This window comes from Poecilia formosa, unplaced genomic scaffold (assembly GCF_000485575.1).
Source record: "Poecilia formosa unplaced genomic scaffold, Poecilia_formosa-5.1.2 Scaffold92, whole genome shotgun sequence".
Taxonomy (NCBI): domain Eukaryota; kingdom Metazoa; phylum Chordata; class Actinopteri; order Cyprinodontiformes; family Poeciliidae; genus Poecilia; species Poecilia formosa.
In genome coordinates, this window is record NW_006800031.1 from 1,694,922 (window position 1) to 1,713,187 (window position 18,266).

General features: G+C 39.4%; 2 protein-coding genes and 1 long non-coding RNA gene across 4 annotated transcripts in view; all 3 read left to right on the top strand.

The window, feature by feature from the left end:
* LOC103142024 (bromodomain-containing protein DDB_G0280777) overlaps positions 1–760 on the top strand; it is a 6,047-nt gene extending 5,287 nt beyond the window's left edge. Inside the window, exons 2-3 of the mRNA XM_016674213.1 lie at positions 1–576; positions 674–760. Of these exons, the coding sequence (XP_016529699.1) occupies positions 1–576; positions 674–760 (663 nt within the window). The remainder of the gene's footprint in view (positions 577–673) is intronic.
* On the top strand, positions 386–5,055 carry LOC107832860 (zinc finger protein interacting with ribonucleoprotein K-like). Its single transcript, XM_016674254.1, has one exon. The coding sequence runs from the start codon at positions 859–861 to the stop codon at positions 2,878–2,880; it is 2,022 nt and encodes a 673-aa protein (XP_016529740.1). The 5' UTR covers positions 386–858; the 3' UTR covers positions 2,881–5,055.
* A 1,690-nt stretch (positions 5,056–6,745) lies between these two features.
* Positions 6,746–18,266, top strand: part of LOC103142025 (uncharacterized) — a 39,581-nt gene continuing 28,060 nt past the window's right edge. Inside the window, exons 1-3 of one of the 2 annotated variants that reach the window (XR_001662820.1) lie at positions 6,746–6,833; positions 7,699–7,770; positions 18,027–18,124. This is a non-coding gene — a long non-coding RNA (uncharacterized LOC103142025). Of the gene's footprint in view, positions 6,834–7,698; positions 7,771–17,963; positions 18,125–18,266 lie in introns of both variants that reach the window. The other variant, XR_001662819.1, reaches the window with a different exon arrangement.

Here is an 18,266-nt window from a genome sequence, read left to right on the forward strand (position 1 = left end):
CCGCATCCTTTGCAGCAACTAGAACGTCCGCATCCTTTGCAGCAACTAGAACGTCCGCATCCTTTGCAGCAACTGGAACGGCCACAGCCTTTGCAGCAACAAGTACGCCCGCAGCCTTTGCAGCAACTGGAACGGCCACAGCCTTTGCAGCAACTAGAACGGCCGCAGCCTTTGCAGCAACAAGTACACCCGCAGCCTTTGCAGCAACAAGTACACCCACAGACTTTGCAGCAACAAGTACACCCGCAGCCTTTGCAGCAACTAGAACAGCCGCAGCCTTTGCAGCAACTAGAACGGCCGCAGCCTTTGCAGCAACAAGTACACCCGCAGCCTTTGCAGCAACAAGTACACCCGCAGCCTTTGCAGCAACAAGTACACCCGCAGCCTTTGCAGCAACAAGAACGGCCGCAGCCTTTGCAGCAACAAGAACAGCCGCAGCCTTTGCAGCAGCAAGAACGACTGCAGCTTTCAGAACTGCGAGAAGTCCCAGCCTCCACACCGACTCCACCTTCTTGTCCGAATACCACAAGTGGTCAGTCCCAGCCATTAGGTCCTGAAAAAGAGAGTGGAGCAAATGCAAGTCTTGCGTCTAAGAGCTTAAACAGAGTCGTAGAGTCTGGATGGAAGGAGGGGACACCGTCAGTGAATGAGCAACATCTTTCTCAAACTTCAGGTGGAGCCGAAATCCAACATGACAATAGAGGGGCATCACCAACCGGACCTGCAGCGCCAACGTCAGCTGAAAGGAGCCCAGCATTAGCTACAAACTCAGAGGAAGCATTTGATGATGCATTTTTAGATGCAAATTATGAAGACATCTTGAATGAAATTGATGACAGTACCTTTGCACTCTCCAATATGAGTCCTGAACAGTCATTAAATATGAGCTTTGATGATTTAAATGAAACGTCAACCAGCATTACAGAACAGACACAGTTGGGGAAAGATCATGTTGGAAGCTCAGTGTCGATAGGCAGCACTGACCTAACACAAAACAGTAATACTGAGTTCACAACACCAGCTTCAAGCAACGGGGCCGCACCAACAAGGATGTGTACAGGTTACAATAACAGCTCAGCACCGGGAAGAAACTGTGAACTAGAAGCAAGTAAGATTCAAGATGAAAGTCAAATTTTAACTACAAGTGTTGAGCCAAGTCAACCTGAGGTGAATCAAGGTTGGAGGCCAGAGTCTTCCATCCTAACTGTGCTAACACCAGTTGATGAATATCAAAATGAGACACGAGTCCCAACTGAGATGGCAGAAGATCAAGGCAGTCGAGCCTTTAGTACAAGCAACCAAGATAAGAGCACATTAACCAAATCTGCTGAGCTGACACCAAGCGAGAAAATTCGAGAAGGAGGAGTAGTAGCAATGGAAAATATTGATCAAACATCACAGAATGAAAACCGTGATATGAGTGCACCGTCAGCCAAAAGTACAGAGCAAACATCAAGCCAGGGTGGTATCAAAGAGGCTGTGACATCGACTGATAGAACAGAACACACCTCAAAGAAAAATCATAAACAAGAGAGGACGCCTTTGCGTGGAAGTACACATCCGCCATCAAAAACAAAGTCAAAAGATGGGAGAACACCGTCTTCAAAAAGATCGCTCAAGAAACCCAGACAAGAAAGCGCAAGATCAACTACAGATAAAAGTCTCAGCGAGAAGACTGCCACCAATCAACACACAGATTATAACATAAAACCTCAAGAGGAGGAAGAAACTTCCAACCTAATTTCAAATTCTTCACAAAATGATGAACATGCCGGCAACAAAGCGTCTTCTACTGGAGATATTGAGGTGACACAGAGTGACCACAGTCAGGAAACAGAAATAATGCCAAGTAAAACATCAAGTGATAGGAAAAAGGCAGCCCCACATTCTAAATCCAAAGATAAATCAAGAAATCAAAACAAGGAAGCAGCTAATGTTGGAAAATCTCACAATGAAGATGCACAAAGCATGGAAGCAACATCGACCAAGAGGCTAAGAGATGGTCAGGGTTCTGAGTCGCCACAAAAAAGGATGCATAGAAGCGAAGGTTCCACATCAACTAGAAGCAAAGAAGTCAAAAAGTATGACACACGCAGCAAAGAAAGCACAACATCAAATCAAGATCCCGACCCACCTCTGTCCAATACCGACGACAGCGAATCAAGCGAAGCAGAAGAGAAGGTGGAAAACCCCTACAAGTGCGATAGATGTGGCAAAGTAATGTCCAACTTCAAGAACTACAAATTCCACATGAAGACTCACACAGTCGCAAAGACTTTCAAGTGCGACACTTGTGGGAAAATGTTTAGAGAGAGCTGGGACCTGAACAAGCATTTGGTCATCCACTCCGCTGAGAAGCCTTACAAATGTGACGTCTGCGGAAACGGTTTCAACCGCCGCTACAACCTGGACCTGCACCTTCGGGTCCACACGGGGGAAAAGCCGTACATTTGCAACACGTGCGGAAAGACATTCAGCTCGTGTGTCAATATGAAGAAGCACATGAGGATTCACACGGGCGAGAAGCCCTACACGTGCAAAGAGTGTGGCAAAGAGTTTGCCGACTCTTCCGCCTTCAAAAACCACCTGCGGGTGCACACGGGGGAGAAGCCCTTCAAGTGTTCCTACTGCAAGAAGAAGTTCGCCACCAGGACAACTTTGAAGAGACATATCAGGACGCACACGGGCGAGAAGCCGTACGAGTGCACGGTTTGCGGTCGAAACTTCGGCCACAGAACCGACCTGAAGGGCCACATGAGGATGCACACAGGCGAGAAGCCTTATAAATGTACTACTTGTGGAGAGGACTTCTCCACCTGGTCAAAACTGAACAAACACAAGCGGATCCACTCAGGTGAAGCACAAGACTCCACTGAATAACATGTTAAATGTATTGAAGGTATCTAAATAGCAAGTGAGGAAATTTGAGAAGTCACTAGATGTCAAGAGGCTATAGCTTAGTTTTGAATTAAATTTTTTAACATTTCAGGTATAACATCAATTTTCTGCACACTCTGGAAAAAAACTGTCTAAACCTTGTTTCCATCTTCCTCCTTTCTTTTCCTTTCCCTATTTTTTCTTTTTTTGTTCCTCTGTTTGTTTTTCATTTCCTTCTTGCCTTCCTTCCTTAATTCTTTTATTCTATGTCTGTCATTCATTCTATCCTTAATTTATTTGCTTCCTTTATTGTTTGAACTTTCCTTTCATGTGTCTCTCCTTCCTTTCATGAATGTTTACTTTCTTTTGTGTGCCTCGTATTTTTCTCCCTTCCTTTCCTCCTGTCTTCCTCTCTTGTTCTTCTCCTTATTTTCTTCCTTTCTTACTATTTCCTATTTTTCCAGGCTCCATATTTAAACTTTAAAGCCTGCTGCCTGCCTGTAGAAAAATCTGCTGTTTGTTCATAATGAACTTTTAAAATGTTAAAATTTGAAATTAACATAAGATTTTGAGAATTCTGAGAATTTAAGTTTAGACATTTTTACATGGAAAATGTTCAGAAATCCTGTAAAAAATTGCAAACATCATCAGCTATGGTTTTTCTGAAAAAATGTCACAGAATTCTTTGCTGCTGAAAATGACAACAAAATGGAAGAAAAAAGATTGTAATGGGTTGCTAATATCTCAGGTGCTGGTGTAATAATGGTTGTATTTTTTTTAAAGTTGTTTCCTCTAACTTTTTGCCAGGTTGCTAAGGACTTAAGAACTATTCTGCCGAGACATGGACCATTATAACATGCTGACAGCAAAATAAAGTATGATTAATGATTAAAGATGCTGAGGTAATAGGTACTTCTTAAGACATAAATTCAAATTCAAATATACTTTATTGATCCCAACAGGAAATTAAATGTTGTTGTAGCTCATTAGTTCAGATTGACTTGATGGTATAAGGACCCATACGCAAAAGGTTCAAATAAAAATGCACATCATCATTTTTCATTTAAGCAACGTTTATTCCTTTTGCTGCGTAAATACTTTAACATATTGAGGTACATTTTAAATCTCAATTTCCGACTGCTTGCTCCAGAGAACATTATCCTTTTTTTGCTGTTCTGCTCTTTTTATGGTAGAACAACTAGAATTTAGTTAGTCAGATTATCTACTCTGACTAGCATGACGTCTGCTGCTTGACTGATTATCACCTTACTAATAGCGCAAGTTTCCACACCATGAATATGTTTCTCATGACTTGATATATTTCCAAACAGCCATATTTGTCTTTCATGTAGTAGTGACGCGTTCATAGAGTTGCAGAGTTGCATTGTTCCATGCTCCACACAGCCTCTGACACGCTCTCTGATATGACAGAACATGTTAATGATGTTATTTTTTGAGGTTTTTTTTATATCTTAATTCTTTAAACTTTGGTATACTTTGTTTGAAGCGACCAGGCCGATGCCTTAGGCTGAATGTGCCTGGCTTTCCTCAGCACTCCTGGTGAGATCATGACATCAGTGATTTTTCTTTTTGTTTTATTTAAAAAAAAAAAAAACATTCATAACGGTTCAGGGTTTCATTCTGTCCCTGCTGACGTTGGGCACTTTGCTGTTAAAATCCAACCAGGAATGTGAGGATGTGTTTGTTTTGTCATCCCAAAGGATTTTAATTTCGTGTGCTGCCTTTACTTGATTGTTGTTTTTCTTTGCTGGTTTTTATGCATGCTGTTTTATTGTTTAATAGCAGTTAAGATACAGCTTCATCACTGGCTGGTGACATGTTGCCATCTCAAAACCCATTCAGTTTCCATCATGTGACCATATTTAGCAATGAAGTTGTTTTGTTTAATTTTCGTATGTGTGACTTACCAAAGATCTCAGCTCTCTCTTTGTCATTTATTGTTGTGTGGAAAAGAATGTTTGAATAAACAACTGGAAACTTAGACACCTAATACAAGAGAAATAGTTTTGAAAATTGTAGCAGTCAGTTTTATTTTGTGTGCTTTTGAATTCCTGTGTGAAATGTGAGAATACACAGAAATTATTGTCTTAGAAAGCTGTCTATTTTCAGATGTTGCTTTATTCAAGTTAGAATATTAAAATATTTTTTGATAATCTATCTTGTAGTTATTTTTTTTTGTAAACAAACAGTTCTGTAATCCTGCCTTGTATGCTCCAGTATGGCTTTGTGTGAAAGCAACCTAAGTTCTCATGATATTATAAATTAATACCACTACTTATCCAGCAACATGATCAAACTTTAACGACCTGCTCTTTGTGGTTAGCTCTTTCTGTAGCAGCATTATTCATTTCTTTATATAGCCAAAATAGATTTAAAAAAAAAATTATGAGGTGCATAATGCTAAGATCTGAGTTAACACAAGAAGTGTTAACATCTTGGTACAATCGGTTACATATCCTTTTATGAGTATTTTGTACCGAGTCTGAAACAACCTTCCTCATGTGATCATTTTTTTCACACCTCTGGTAGAATGGAAAAAAAAGAAATTAGTCAGTGTTCTTTTTTTAATGTGTTGCTGAAGTTTGAGGAAGTTGATGAGAGAAAAGCTAGCATATCAGTACAGGAAGTTGAGCGCAAACTGGGTGACTGTCATCACAGATAACATCAGATGTGGTTCAAGACCCTAACTTAAAAAAACATATATATATAAAATGTCAACTTACCCTTACCTTATCAAGATTATCCTTCTAACATAATTTTTTGCTTGCATTATAATGTAAGCATTCATTGAAATCCAATTGAATGAGTTCTGACATAATAAGTAAAATTAAATTAATTAAATATTTGATAAAATGATAAAAGTACAACAAAGCACACTTTTGGAAACAGATCTGTTCATTAAATGTGCTGTTCTCTGCAACACGTTTTTTTTAAGCAGGAACCATCTGTAGCACAGGATGCATCAGTCATGGACCCCTTCTGCCCTCGTGTGGTTCAATATTAATTTGCACCCTTTGCACCCATTTTCTTTAAAAGTAAATTTGTTAGCAAGAGCAAACTTGATTTTGACAGCAAACGGCATCTGAGAATCTGATTAAACCAATAGAGGCAAGTTGAAACCTCTAAAAAAGTTAAACACGAGTTGCTGGGGTGTTCTATTAAATTAAAAAAAAATACTCTATTAATAAAAAAGTAAAATTAAATGTTGCTATGATGTATTTCACCTAAGCTTCTGTAAACATTTGATAGCACTGGGCAGGAAGGATCTCCTGTAGCAGTCAGTATTACAACATATTTGATGATGCCCCTGATTGAAACTGCTCTTGTATGGCACTCTCAAAAAGAGAATACTCAGGATTGTCAGTGATGATCTAAATTTTATAAAGAATCATTTGCACAATCATCACCAGATGCTCCAGAACAGAATCAACCTTCTTTCTCAACTTGTTGAATCTTCCTAAGTGACTTCCTGTGATGCAGCCTTAAGATCTTGCGACAAAGACTGAAGGATTGAAGCTAAGTACGTCCTCATATTCCAGTCCATGTCTATGTTCCAGCCCCTTCATCACTATTGCGTCTCCAGTCCAGTCTATTTTCCAGGTAAACACTCTCCTTGTTTTCTCTAATGGTGAAAATAGTGCTGGACAAATTGCTGCTTCTCTTCAAATCAATCTCATCTGATTTGTTATTGTGGCACTATGAAAGAGAACAATGCATGAAAATAGTTGCTCCCCCATTTAATTTTTTTATGCTAAAGGTTACTTGCAGCAAGAAACTAGCGTTAGAATCTGTTATATCTAACAACGTATGAATTTCGCCATCAGAGGGCGCTCAGCGCCATATGCAACGGCGGTTGACCCTCTGGCGGGCTGAGAAAACGGCTTACAGCAGATATTAGGAGCAGCTAACATAACCGCTGTACTTTCTGTTCACAGGTAAGCTGAGTCATAAATAATATTTATAGATTATAACGCTAGTAGCCTCTGATAAGTACCGTCTGGCAGAAAAAAGGTGCTTCAACAGAATTGAACTGCCGAGCCGAATGTGAAGCCGGAGTTAGCACCAGGCTAAAGTAATTATGCTAATGACTCGCGCTGGGCTGTAATAGGGCCGCAAAATATTTTCTAAATGTATGTATTTTATTTGAGTTCAGTTAATGAACGTTATGTTAGGGTAGATGTACAGTGACGTCAGTAGTCGGCGTGTCTGTTTACTGTTGTGCCGCTCTTTGATTATTGTGTTTAGCGGTTGACCTCTGGCAGGCTGAAGAAGTCCGCCATTGCTGAGAAAACGGCTTACAGCAGATATTAGGAGCAGCTACTATAATCGCTGTGCTTTCTGTTCGTTTTCCTTGTCCTTATCTGATAGAACTGACAACTGCAGAGCCATCCAAGTATTTCAGATGACAGATCTTGTTCTTGATGTTTGATGTGAGTGGTGAGAGTGCAGTTCACTGTGATGCAATGTGGTATAAAATATATTTTTTTGATACTTGTGGTTAAACTTTTCCAGTAAGTGCATGTGTGAGTGACACATGTTTTGGCGCTGGAAAAAAGATGAATGGATGTTGCAAAGCACTATATTTGTGTTATGGCTGTTGAGCACACTTCCAAGTCAGTGTAGAGAGACTGTGATTGGATCTTTGTCACAAAGTATTTCACTGTAGTATTTAGGGTACTGTGTATACAAAGTGATACAAACTGATAAGGGGGGTGAGAGGGTGTATGGAAGAAGTAGCTCAGACTGCTCAGCTGTCTGTGTGTGAGACCACCCACCTTCCTCTCTCCTTATATTTATCAGGCTGTGCTGTGCTGCAGGGCGTCCAGAGCAGCAGTGGGTTCTTTGTCAGATTAGACTACAAGCAGCTCGCAGGTGGGTTCATGAATCACCTACATTGTGTTTGTGCAGCTGGCTGCATACTTTCACTCCGAGTACAACCATCATATCAATTTCCAGCAGGCAAATATTTGGAATCACCTTGAATGCCCATAACCCTGTAGATTAGAGATGAGGCTGATGGAGAAGATGTGTGAGTGGTTTAGAGACGATCGAAGATCTTGTGTGAGAATAAGAAGAAACCCAGCGCCTTGGAAAATTCTTTGTACCTCTTGGACTTGTTCAGATTTTTCCAATTGAAAACCAAAAGGGGTACAAGGCAAATAATGGTGCTGTGATTTAGAAGACAAATCAAACATGTTTATTATTTTTTTAATAATACAAAGAGAGAACTGTAACACGCATTTGTATTCAGTCACCCTAAATCAACATTTTGCTGAGCCACTTTTCTCTGCAGTCTTAGCTGACCTTGTGCATATGTGTCCAGCATGTGTTAACAGCTATTATCTAGCTAGGCTCAAATTACATTAATTTTCCCATTTTCTCAGAACAAATATCCCGTCTCTTCTGAAGAAAAGCCGCCCCACAGCATTATGCTGCCACCACCGGATTTCACAGAGAGGTTGACTTTTTTCAGGAATATAAGGGGTCATGTTAACCAAATATTTTCCATATTTGACTTCAGAAAAATCTGAAGATCATTTGTCATCTTGACAGATTACAAACAACTGACCACTTGGTGCAGACGTGCAGACATTTTCAAAATGCACATAGTACAGTGTGGAGGTAACTAAATCAATCAAAAACCCATACATTTCCATCAGAGCACCATCTCTGACCTTCTTGCCGTACTCAAGCCGTCTCGCTATTCGGAAGCTGCCAGCATGTCGAAGAGTTGTGGAAGCTTTTGAGCGCGTCTGTGACCACTACAGGTCACAGACTGGTGCAGCTGAACCACTGGTGCAGAAGAAGCGTATCCTGCGGGATTTCCTCCCACTGAAGTGAGTTTTTGCAGGATCAGGAAACCTCTCATTCAGAGAATTTTGTCTAAACTTTGGCTGAAATGGTGCTTGTAATTCCAGTCTCCAATGTGGCAGCAGAGCACTGATTCAGCCTCCAGACCAGTAACAAAATCCCCAGACATCAGTCACCTGTATGAGCTAAAAGTCCAAAATTTGTTGAAAATAGCTTCTGCAGCAACCTAACATTTGATTATGCATAAGTAAATGCACAATTGATGTCCATGTGGACCAGGAAGACGTTGTGAGCAGGTGAATCGCTTATAATTGAAGTGTAGTCATTTAATATCATTGCTTATATGTAGTTACATGAGGCCACAGTCAGTGGTTTTTGTCACTGCTGAGAAAATATGCGTTCATCTGCTTGCTGTGAGAATGCAGATTCTCTGTTCAGCTTGTTCAGGCTGAATATTAACTGAGCTGAATGACAATTAAATGCAGTTGAATTACAGGTAAAAGTAGATAGTGGCTGGATATGTTTTGACCCCGTCACTCAACAAAGAAGTCTAGCACAGCCTAAGCCTCTAACTGGATGATCCTTCTGCTTCATGAAGCAACTATTTCCAGTTTATGATGAATCTTGCAAACAACGGCAAACTCTTCCCATTTGCGACAAGATTTTACCGTTAAAAATGAAACCCTAAAGCAGGAATCCTTTGTAACATTCAAAGAAAACGACTGATCTATGTTCAGGATAAGGCAATAGATACTGAGGAGTTCTGGAACTCTTTCATTTCTCACATCCTTCTTTGTTGTTTCTATATGAATGTTACATATGTAAGCCGCTGCCCACACGGTCTTTCTACAACATGATTCTCAGTAAAGATCTTTTTTTTTTCTTTAACACCATGGAAATTAGATTATATTGTGGTGAGCATTGCAAGCTGAGCTGCTCCCTCATTCTGATGCCAGCAGCAGCTTTACCCCCCCTTTTTTTAACAATACACCACACACATCCTGTCCCTCAAAAACACACACACTTATTGTGGTATTGGAAGTTAATATAAAGGGAGAGCACTTTAATAGAAATTTCCCCTCATATATGTATATATATATTATACTTTCCCACAAGCTTATTCATCCAAACTGGAGAAATAAAAAGATAAAAGCAATATATTTAACCAAATTACATAAAAAGCTTAAGTGGATTTGTGATGTAACCCCAAGCTCAAAAGCTTGGTCTGTGAAACCCATCATGGTTTTCACAAGCTTTTCCCAATGATTAGCATTGGCTGGAACGTTGGCACGTTCTCCAAATCAAAACCACATTCCTTCTGGCTCGACGCGCTTGTGCTCTCTCATGGAGTGTCTCTGTTACCAACCCAGCCATTTATAAACGTTTATGCCACCACAGTGGCTTAATCAAAGGCTTTCAAAAGAAGAACAAATTAACAGAAAGGTATTGAGCTTTTCTTAGGGACCTAATTTTGAAAACCACAGTATTCATGAAGCAGTGGTGTACAGTTTTGTTTTTATAGCTGTATAAACTATGAAGTTACCTTGTAATTTCATGGCTACGAACATACCAATTTTGGTACACCAGTTTTGTTTGGGCTTTGTTTGTTTGCGTTTTTGTCAGCGAAGTTACATATTTTCTAAAACTGAGCTTTAATTTTTGCAGATGTGGGATTTTTTTTTTGTAAATGTTACAGATGTGTGGCAGGTGCATCGTGTCCGCCGACGTTGGGAAGTCATGCGCCTCAAACCTTTGGTCAGAATTTGTTGGCTGCAGCTGAAGTTAATGCTGTACTGTACCACTGCATCTGGTACAGTATAAGTGCAAGTTCTGATGTTTTTAATGGGACATTTTATTGTCTTTTTTTCCTCTTTCTGCTAGATTAGGGTTACCACTACTGTTTAAATATTAACACAATTTTGCAGCATCTCATCAAAAGTTATTAATCTGACATCAACAGTCAAAAATGTAATAAATTAAATGAATGACTAAAAATAACAACTCATTATTATTATTATTGTTGTTGTTGTTATTATTGTTGTTGTTATGTTACTAGAGTAAAAATATCTCACATGTGTGAAGTGTGAAACTCCTGATCAAATTCTACTCATCTGGGTCAGATGGATGATTCCCACACAGAGGGTTGTTCCAAGGATCTCAAACAGAGCTGTTTCTGATTTGTTGTCTAAAACAAAAACTGGTTTTGTTTTGTATGAAATTGACTGACAGAAAGCTCCTGAATTGCTCAGAACAAATCTAAAGCACGTTGATTGAATATTTGAGGACCCAATGCTGAAAAACCAGTGCTGTTTAACCACTGTCGGCCAGAAAGTGAGCCGACTGAAATAACTCCAACTCTGATGAGGAGCGGACAAATACTCAGACAGAATTATTGTTTGTTAATGGCTACAAAAAGAATGTGCAACTTGCTATGGGACATTTGACCAGGTTTTACTGTATGCATAAATTTGATTCCAGCAAATATACTTTTGACCCCTATGAAGACTAGCAAAATACCACAACAAAATTAAACTTGTGCACTTCACTCTTACCATTAAAATGGAATTAAAGTTATATTTAAAACACCTAACAAAAAAAGAAACCCTTTAGACAACTCTTTTAACAATGTTAATGTTATATTTATCTTAACTTCTTATACATACTATTCATGCCCAATAGAGAACAAAATTTTCAAATCTATATTACCGTCGCATTTTCTGCAAGTGATGACTACAGAGAGCTGAGTTTACCAGCAGGGGGCACCAGTACACTAGTTGATTAGGATATTATACCTCATTTCAGGTTTCAGAGGTAGTTCCTGAAAACAAATTCTAACAGTATCAGTAGATTCTCAGATTAAGTTAACATGTTTAAATTAGATGCATAACTGGAAAACAAACAAAACATTTCTCTGTGCAGTGTTTCTGCAGATGTTATAATTAAATACATCATTTCTATAATGATTCAAAAAGGTGTTATACTAGGAATTTCTTTGAGTCATCCCTGCCTCTCAGGTTTATATTTTCTCTGTTAGATTGTGTCAAAGCAGCTGTGGAGAAGAAAAGGTGAGTTAAAAAGCTTGTAAATATCTCTGAGCTCACTAAAGTGTTGCCTTGCTGACCAAGTGACTCAACATCAAAGACCATCCCTGTCTTCAAGACTAGTTTGGCCAGCTGTTTTAAGAGAGGGTATTTGAAGGTGTGTGTGTGTGTGTGTGTGTGTGTGTATGTGTGTGTGTGTGTGTGTGTGTGTGTGTGTGTTTCAGAGAGGGCTAGTTGGTTTATCTTTGGATTAATTAGTGGGCCACCAACCAGGAAAAATGACTCTTGGTTGAAGTTTTATGTGTGTTTGGGGGGTTGGAAACCAAATGAAGTCAATGTCACTTTATGCTTCTGTTTCCTGATTTGATCTTCCTGTTAAAAAAAAAAAAACATATTCTGGCTTACAACATTAATTCATGCTACATTTGGCAATTGGTTATTCAGGAATAGCATTTTTTTGTAGAATTGTTTTTGATTCCCAAGTTATTTTATTTTTTTTTTATATTTTCCACTTAAAAGCAAGCAACTTAATTCTTCAAACAAAAATTACATTTTATTTGGTGTTAAAAGTAACAGAGAAAAGCTATGGTTTGATTTTTCTATTTCTCTCACAGAAATAGGGCTTGGGATTTTGCAGGAAATAAAAGGAGGTGCCAGGTATAAAGGCTAGAAATAGATGGCGCCTTGTTTACCGCTCTGTTCCCAGCTGGGTACTGTTGCATCCCATGTGTCTTGGAAGTTGGAGTTCGGATCTGGGAATGATGTCACTCATGAGTTGAGCTTGATCTCATAGCAAGTCAGAAAAGCTGTAGAATATGATTATTACTCTTGTGCTAAAACCTAGTTGTAACACGAGTCAATAACAATACATTTCTCTCACAGAGGTAGAGGCTATCTACCATTACCTACCCCACTTCTCTAATGAGGTACAAATGATCAGAAGTGCTGAGAAATGATTCACTCCTGAAACTTTTAATAAATGTTTTTGTAAAGATGTTGGTTGTTGAATTTCGGCTCTAGATGTGCATGCTCTTTGTTCTCAGAACTCAGAATTTCTTGTATTCCAGTAAGGAATACAAGAACACCTTCCCCACTACCTCCCACCTGAAGGTGGGGTACAGTCTGGCAGAGTCAGAGGTTTTCACTCAGGCTAGAGTTCATCATCCAATATGCCTTCCAGGTATATAGAACATAGTGCAAGTTTCAGGCACCTATTCATTAGCTTTTTGATATGTATCTAATGAAATCAATGAGACAACTTGTTCTATGCAAAACTAAAATAAGTAGTTTTCCAATTGAATTGCTAATAGTTGAAATCTAAACAAATGGCATAGGCCACTAGTTTGATGATGAGGCCTTTTAGATAAAATTAGATGAAAGTGATATATTAACAAAGATGTTGGATATCACATAAGTCTTATTGAGTTCTGAACCATATTTTTTTAAGTGTAGTATATTTTTATGAGTATTTCTTTGGAAAATGTAATGATACTAATTGAAGATTGTGAAAATCTGAAAAGGATAAAATGAGGAAAAATGTTTTGATAATGAGACCTCTGGAACTGAATACATTTTCAGTAGTGTCTGGAAAAAAATTCGTATTTATAAAGCTCAAATAATTCTTTGTCCCCAGATGACTTATGCAGAAAGTCTGTTCTTTAAAAGTAATGACAAGAATCCAGTCATGGATGAGTAACTGGTAATACGATATGCCACAGTTCTGAAAACCCTTGGAGGGTTGAAAAGCACTATTTAAGCTTGATATCATTTCATTTTAAAAACTTTTTTAGGTTTTTAGGTTAAAGACCCTTAAATGAAATGCCAGACATAATACTGCAATCATCACAGTAAACTCTGCGTTAAGCATTGAGTAACACAGTCAGTGATGGTTCTCGCATTAACGGTGTCCTGGTTGAGCCCCTCCTGCTGCTCTCTTCACAACCAGTTAAAATGGGAACATACGATTCTGGGTCCAGATACAGTGCATTACTGTCCTGCACAAATCACATAACCACTTTTTATTCTCACCAAGGTGTTGCTCCACACGAAGGATGTCAAATCTTTAGTGTGTGTGCATGAAGAAAAGCAATAGAAAACTTGTATAGGGCACAATACTTTCCTGGAGAGCAAAAAAAAAGCCACTTAATGCAACACTTCCCTTCCCCTACCTGTTGCTGTAGTGCTCAGCAGGCTGAAAGAAGATTTCTGCACTCTACCCTTTACTTATAAAAATAAGAAATTTTGGTGTTAGTGATTATTTTTACTTACAAAAAAAACCAACACACACACACTAAAAAGGCAGACATTGTGTGGAAACTGAAGAATTAGGTAATGCTTTGAAACTGAAGTTGCCAAGAGAAAATACTAATTGGTAAACCTAATTAACCCATTAACTCAAGCTGAATGGAAAAATAGTGTAATAACCCTAACCACGAGCTACTACTTGATTTAGCATAATTTTCATTTAATAAAATAATTTGTTTCATTTAATGAAACCATTTAAATAATGTTATGGTCATAACTGTATGACCCAGTTTTGTTTTTACTTTAGGTTAAAATACTGTGAAACTCTCTCCATGTGAAGTAGTTGTTGTTGTGAGAGTAGTTAAGGCTGAAAATGTGCTGTGCAACCTGCCTGTGTGTATGTTTCCCATTCTGTGAGGAATCTGAATAACAGACAAATAAAACTAATGTTTAGCATAAGTCTTTTACCCTCCAACTCTTTTTTTCCACTCTCTTTGCGTCCTCTTCCCCCCTCTTCCCATCTCATGTGTTGGTTGTCTTTCCGTGTCAGAGACTAAGCAAACACAGGCGTGTGTGAGCGGCCTTGTAACTTCCCGTTCCTGAGAGAGCGGGGAGCTCTGGGACGAGCGCAGCTGTCCCTTCATTTGTCGGCCATGTTCAGCATTCTCCAGATATCTTTGAGGGGGCTCTTGGGCTTTTTCTGTGTTCTGGTTTGACCTTTTGCCTTTCCAAAACCCTTCATGGAAGTTACGCAACAGAAAAGCATATAAGATGCATGTGGTTTAAAATCTTTATTTTCTTTCAAGTTAGTTGTCATTCTGTTGTTGGAAAGCAGGAGAGCTGAAGGTAAGCTCTGCACGAAGAGAGAAAGTTAAGGAACCTGTTCAGGCCAGTCTCATTGCTAAAACAGATATCACCATGATGCCAGCATGTGTTTTCTTCAGCTGGGAAAAAAAAAAGACGCTTAGACTCCCCCGTCCTCCCCCTGTCCTGCTAGCAGTTCCCTTGACCTCCCGATTCCACTCCTTCACCTTCCAGGCATTAATCATCAGACATGCACACATCTCTATCCACTCCTTCTTCTCCCTTTCTTGGTTTCCTGCTCTCACTTTATCGTTCACTACCTCATCAAGCTGAAATCAGGGACTATCTGCTTTCTCTTTTTCTGCCTTTGCCAATCTCATCCGTTTCTGAATGCATCTGGAAAACATGATCCATGGAAGCAACAGAAGAGTAATGGGAGAAATGTGTAGGCGATTGTTGTGTGCCTGTTGTGCGGGGGCGGCCTCACACATCTGCTCATGTGCACATGCGACTGGATGACAAAGGCAACTGTATGTCATTGTCAAAGTAATCTCTCCTGAGAATGTTTTCCTTTCGGCTTTTGGTTCTGTATCCGCTGTTCTCCGGCACTCACTAAAACCACTGATGCTTCAGTTGCTAAGTTATCAAACGACTGCTGAAATCTGTAAGTGCATCAGTCCATCAAAAATATTAAGAACAAATGTCCTCTTTTAATAGCTGGCAGACACGCCTGACTGTTTCAGATATAGATCAGTAATGGTCACATATTTGATCCCCAGACTGTACATTAGTCAGTCTTTGTGACACATTCATAGACAGGGCTCTTTTTTTGCAGCAGTGTTGACTTAATGGCAAATTTTTTGCTTGATTATGATTGCCTACTTTTTCTTGAGTATAACCATTAATGTGTTCTGTTGCGGTTCCAACATCAATCATGAAGGACCTGTTGCTGTGAGACTTGATTTATTTGAAAAAAAATTGGTATTTAGGGAAAACAGTTATCATCCTTTTTCAGCTTCAAAACCAGTTGTAATGTCTTTGGAATTCTTGTCCTGTTGAAGAATCAAAGATTAGCTGAAAACATGAAATTCAGTTTCTTAGAAAAAGTAAATATTAAATAAGACCAATGATTAATTTCTGGGATGTCGATGTGTTGCATGGTTAATCCACTAAATAATTGGTCTGGGCTACTTTTTCATGGATTATTACTGCATTAATGTGGCACAGCATGGAGACAATGAACCTTTCATCTTCCTTTTGAAAATGCAGTATACGTTATCTATGGGACGTAGGTCAGGTGAGTTTGATGGTCAGCTAACGACAGTGATAACATGGTCATTAAAGCAGGTGCTGGTACTTTTGGCAATTGTGCAGGTGTTAACTCCTGCTGGATAGTAAAATGATGATCTGTCTAAAACCCAACTGCAGGAAGTGCTCTGAAATGACCGGGTAGTTGGCTCTGGAGATTTCACAGTGGTCCTCAAGAACTGTGAAGAACTTGGTTAATGTGCTTCTTCATTCTTTTGCCAAAGTCTTCTCCATGATGCTATAGCCCATAGCATAATGTTTCTATAGCAAAAACAAATATTTTATTGATCTTATTTAATACTCTACAATTTAATCCAAACCTACAACAGTATAGGATATAGTTTGGATTATTACTAAACTGGTGTGAGTAAATCACTAGCCTGCTAAATTGTTCTTCTTTTGTGATACCAAATCAGACTTTGACATGCTGCTACAAGTCCCCCACAGCCTCATGTGACCAGTAAATCTTCAGTCCTCCCACTCAGAAGACAGTTTTATCAATATTTCATCAGAACACAGTTGATTCTTGTTGATACTACTGACAGATGACATGTGAGTTTGTGATGTGATTCAAGAAATATCTTCTTTTTGAGCTTCATAAACCTCCCCCAGGCATGCCTGGTAGTGAATAGTAGGTTTGTGGCTCAGACCACACAAATGCCAAGTTCTGGATGTGAAGAGCCTGCCAGTGATCATCAAGTGTACGGTTTAACTAAACTGACAGTGATATAAATAACCCGCTAAACAAATTTGCTTAGAAACCAATGTGTCCATCTTGAAAAAACCAAACAAGCTAAGTTTGCAGTGTAAACAGATGAATGTTGTATTGGTTTCTCTCGGAGGCAGTCTGTGCGGTTTTGTACTTTCAGCACACCTACAAAGCAATGCAAACCGTCGACCACATCTCCTTCATCTCCTTCATCTCTGGCCTCGTTTGCCTGAGGTTTTCTTTTCTGAAGTGCTTCTGCTAGCACCTTGCAAGCCACAAAACACACCGACTCAGTAAGTGACAAATTAAGGGGTTTTGGCAGTCTGCAGGTGGGAGGACATGTTCGCGCAGGCGGATCCCAGAGAACCGCAGACATGTCCCAGACAACCAATGAGTGAAGAGAATGAAGGAAGAGCTACTGGATGAATGAAGAGATGGAGGGCTGATAGAGGAAATTGTGATGTACAGTATTTATGCTGATGCACCTTTTTGTTCATTAACCTTGACCTTTTTTTGTGACCGCTCTCCATGCTCTAACTTAAAAAAACATGAGCTATTAATAAACTTGTTTACAAATATTTATTTTAAAGAAAATTATGCACTTATAGCTGACTGCTGTATGAAGCTGTTCAAACTGGCCATGTCAATGTGGATAGGTGACGATATGGAATGTAAATGTTGACACTTAAATTAACTAAACCAAATGAATGGAAATCTGAACCTGGGGGACAAGCATGGCAAAGAGGGGTGAGGGGGAGATGAAACCGATTCCCACCAGCTGCACAACACCCAGGCATTAACGATCCGGCTCAAGTGTTCTCAATCAGCTTACCTGCTTCACTCCAGCAAATAGACTCCTTCCTGCAACAGCCCAAACAATTAATGACCCAGAAAGAGGTCAGAGTGATAAAATAAATTATACAGTCATGTGTTAAAGAACTTCATGTTTTTCATGTATCAGTTTAAGTTCTGTTTTGGTTGTACTTCCTGTTTAACCTCAATAATATGACAGTCTTTGACACTGTGTTGCATTTAGTTCCTGTATTTGCTGTAAATCCTGCTCCCTTGCATTGTTTTGTACCTTTGTTGTTCATTTATGTTCTGTTTAGCTATCGTTTTTAAATGGCAAGTGGCCTGCATTTGTATAGGGCTTCATCAAGTGCAAGGACTCCAAAGAGCTTTGTTCTACATTCAGTCATACACACTTTCAGGCACTGATGGTGGAGAGCTACACTGCTGCCCCAGGGCAGATTGAAAGAAGCAAAGCTGCCATATCCACCAAGCCCTCTGACCACCACCTGCAGGCAAGGTGGGTGAAGTGTCACACAATGACTGAGACGGATGGTGCAGAGGTTTGAGCTGGAAACACACCAGACTGGAAACTCAGTGGAGGAATGACAAAGCATCCATAAACTAAATTCTTGTTTTTTTACTCGTTCCCTCCATAAATG